The 2,637-nt window shown below is 37.2% G+C and overlaps 1 protein-coding gene across 1 annotated transcript; it reads right to left on the bottom strand.

Annotated features, from left to right (window-relative positions):
- Window positions 1–639: 639 nt before the first annotated feature.
- LOC139901314 (uncharacterized) lies at window positions 640–1,566 on the bottom strand. Its single transcript, XM_071884042.1, has 2 exons — window positions 1,053–1,566; window positions 640–905 (listed from the first exon to the last, which is right to left on the bottom strand). Exons 1-2 carry the CDS (start codon window positions 1,564–1,566, stop codon window positions 640–642), a joined length of 780 nt encoding a protein of 259 aa, XP_071740143.1.
- Window positions 1,567–2,637: the final 1,071 nt, after the last annotated feature.

The raw sequence follows: 2,637 nt of genomic DNA on the forward strand, positions 1-2,637 counted from the left end.
TACTTATCATAATATCATGTTAACTATATATATATCCATATATATGTCATCATATAGTTTTTACAAGTTTTAACGTTCGTGAATCACCGGTCAATTTGGGTGGTCAATTGTCTATATGAAACCTATTTCAATTAATCAAGTCTTAACAAGTTTGATTGCTTAACATGTTGGAAACACTTAATCATGTAAATAACAATTTCATTTAATATATATATAAACATGGAAAAGTTCGGGTCACTACAGTACGTCCTAAGAGCGCATTGTATTTTGAGTAAGATCTTACTACAACAAATTCTACTGTTGTACTTCTTACTAACTCCTTATTATCATCATCTACCAGCTCTAATTCCAACTCAATGATCCCAATTGGCCATGCGGACTCCCCAGAAAAAGCTGATAATGTGGTGCTGGGAGCTATTAATTTTGCCCATACTATTCCAGGCAGCAACCGGAAATAGTGTTCGTACATTATATCGATGCCGTAACCAGTGTCTATGTGCAATCGTTTGATGATGTATTCGCAGCCTTTAACGCTCCCTTTAACTGTGATGGGCGCATCTGATGGTTCTTGCGCTATCGCCGGAAATAAGATGGGAGCGTTTTCCCATTTTTCTGACAATTCTATTTTGCGGCGCTGATTTACCATGGATACTCTTTTTCTCCTTTTGGCTTCTCACTTGATGTTTTTCCACCCTTCTTCAAGTGTTGCAATATTCCTCTTTTGAGTTTAGCAACTACCTTTTCGATTAGATGCCGACATTTATTGGTTTCATGACCGTAATCATCATGAAAATCGCAAAATTTACTTTTGTCTCTATTCCCATATTTTGACAAAGGTATCTGGGGATCAAAGCTTTTGCATGCTGCCTCTGTAGCCAATATTTCTTTTTTTGTTTTTGTGAGGTCTTTTATCAATGTAACATTATCAGCGTGGTTATTTTTATACCTTTGGCTTCCTCCCCCTTGTTATCGTTAAACTTGCGATATATGTCGTTATTGAATTACTGCCTGGGGTTGGCCCATTACTACTATATCGCTTGCCAAATTCTGACCCTCTTCCTTATGCCCGATAATAATCGTCATCAATATCCATGTTTGAAGAGGTATTTCCACAATTTTGTTTATGTCTTCTTGCGCACGCATGTAAGCGAAAGTTTCCGGCACTCTTCTGCGCAACCGCTGCCATAAAGATAGATGTCTTTCTGTGTCTATACAATGTATAAAGCCGGACACCTTCTGACTTTCTGGGAGGTCTTGTATTTTGGACACTTCCTTGGTGTACCTATCTATGACTTCCCCCAAACTTTCTTTTGGTTTTTGCTTGATGTCGTGGCATTCAACGTGCGTTCTTTTGCGGATGCGCAGATTGTGGAAATTTAATAGGAATCTTGAGCGCAAATCCGCAAAGTCTGTAATGCTTTGGCCTGGCAAGTTGTTGAACCATTCCCTTGCTACCCCCTGCAGCACTATTGGTAGCATATGGCATGCTACTGCGTCACCCCAGCTGTGTGTTCTTGCGGTTCCTTTTGAATTTTTGTAAAAAATCATCTGGATCTGACAATCCATCGTAACTTCCCAATGTTAAAGGTAACACAGGCGATACTATAAAAAGATGATTTGCGATATGTGGCACAAATTTTTCTGTTACAGGAGCTAGCTCAAGACTTTGTTTAGCTTTTTGTCCTTGCATTACCGCGAACCAGTTGTTCATAAATTCTTGTACTCGTGCTGGTTCGTTGAAAGCTGGTGCCAAATGTGGTGGCACAACTTGCTGCAACTGAGATATAAAGTTATTGGATTGAGTCGGGACTTATTACGTCCTACTGTATTGATTGCTTGCAACATTAGGAATTTGTTGCGAAGACGCATATGCCGTTGACCCTTTTTGCGGCGTCGGCATAATATATGAACCATCTGGGTTTCTCAGGCCCATCTGTCTGATTCTTTCCTGAGCATTCTCTGTGGTAACCCTCTCGATAGGAGTTTCGGGTTCAACCGAAGTGATGATTGGTATGGTGCCCACACAGGTAGTTTTAACTTTGAAACCCGGTGGAATGGTTTCGCTTGGAGAACCAAAGATCAAGTTTTTTGGAGGCAGATCCTCAAATGGTTTGAAGCTAGCTCCCGTTTATAACACACTTCCATCGGGAGAATTCCACCAACTCTTAGATGGTTCTTTTAGGACTGTTTCTGATGCAGATTGTGACGACTTGGAAATTTCTGACCAAATTTAAACTTAATCTTTATAAGATTTAATGTTTCTGACACGATAAGCAAAGTCTGTAATCTTGAAGTCTCAAAAACTTGTGAACTGTGTTCATGTATTTATTTACCCTTCGATTGTTCTTGACGATTCACGAACAATTATATTTAACTTGATGTGCATATATATATATATATATATATATATATATATATATATATATATATATATATATATATATATATATATATATATATATATATATATATGAATACTAATTGGAAACATTAACAAAGTATTACGTGCATGATATCGAACATTAAACTTATTGGTTTCCATATCTATTTGATATATTAAACTATCCAAGTTAAAAGATAATATCAAATGATTGAATTATCAGATACATTGTAATATGATTATGAGTCTCTGTTAAG

This window comes from Rutidosis leptorrhynchoides, chromosome 3 (assembly GCF_046630445.1).
Source record: "Rutidosis leptorrhynchoides isolate AG116_Rl617_1_P2 chromosome 3, CSIRO_AGI_Rlap_v1, whole genome shotgun sequence".
NCBI classification, from domain to species: Eukaryota; Viridiplantae; Streptophyta; class Magnoliopsida; order Asterales; family Asteraceae; genus Rutidosis; species Rutidosis leptorrhynchoides.

Coding starts and splice junctions, on each gene's coding strand:
- LOC139901314 (XM_071884042.1), bottom strand. CDS start 1,566: ATGGATTGTCAGATCCAGATGATTTTTTACAAAAATTCAAAAGGAACC. Junction 906..1,052: donor TATCGGGCATAAGGAAGAGG/GTCAGAATTTGG, acceptor CATTGATAAAAG/ACCTCACAAAAACAAAAAAA.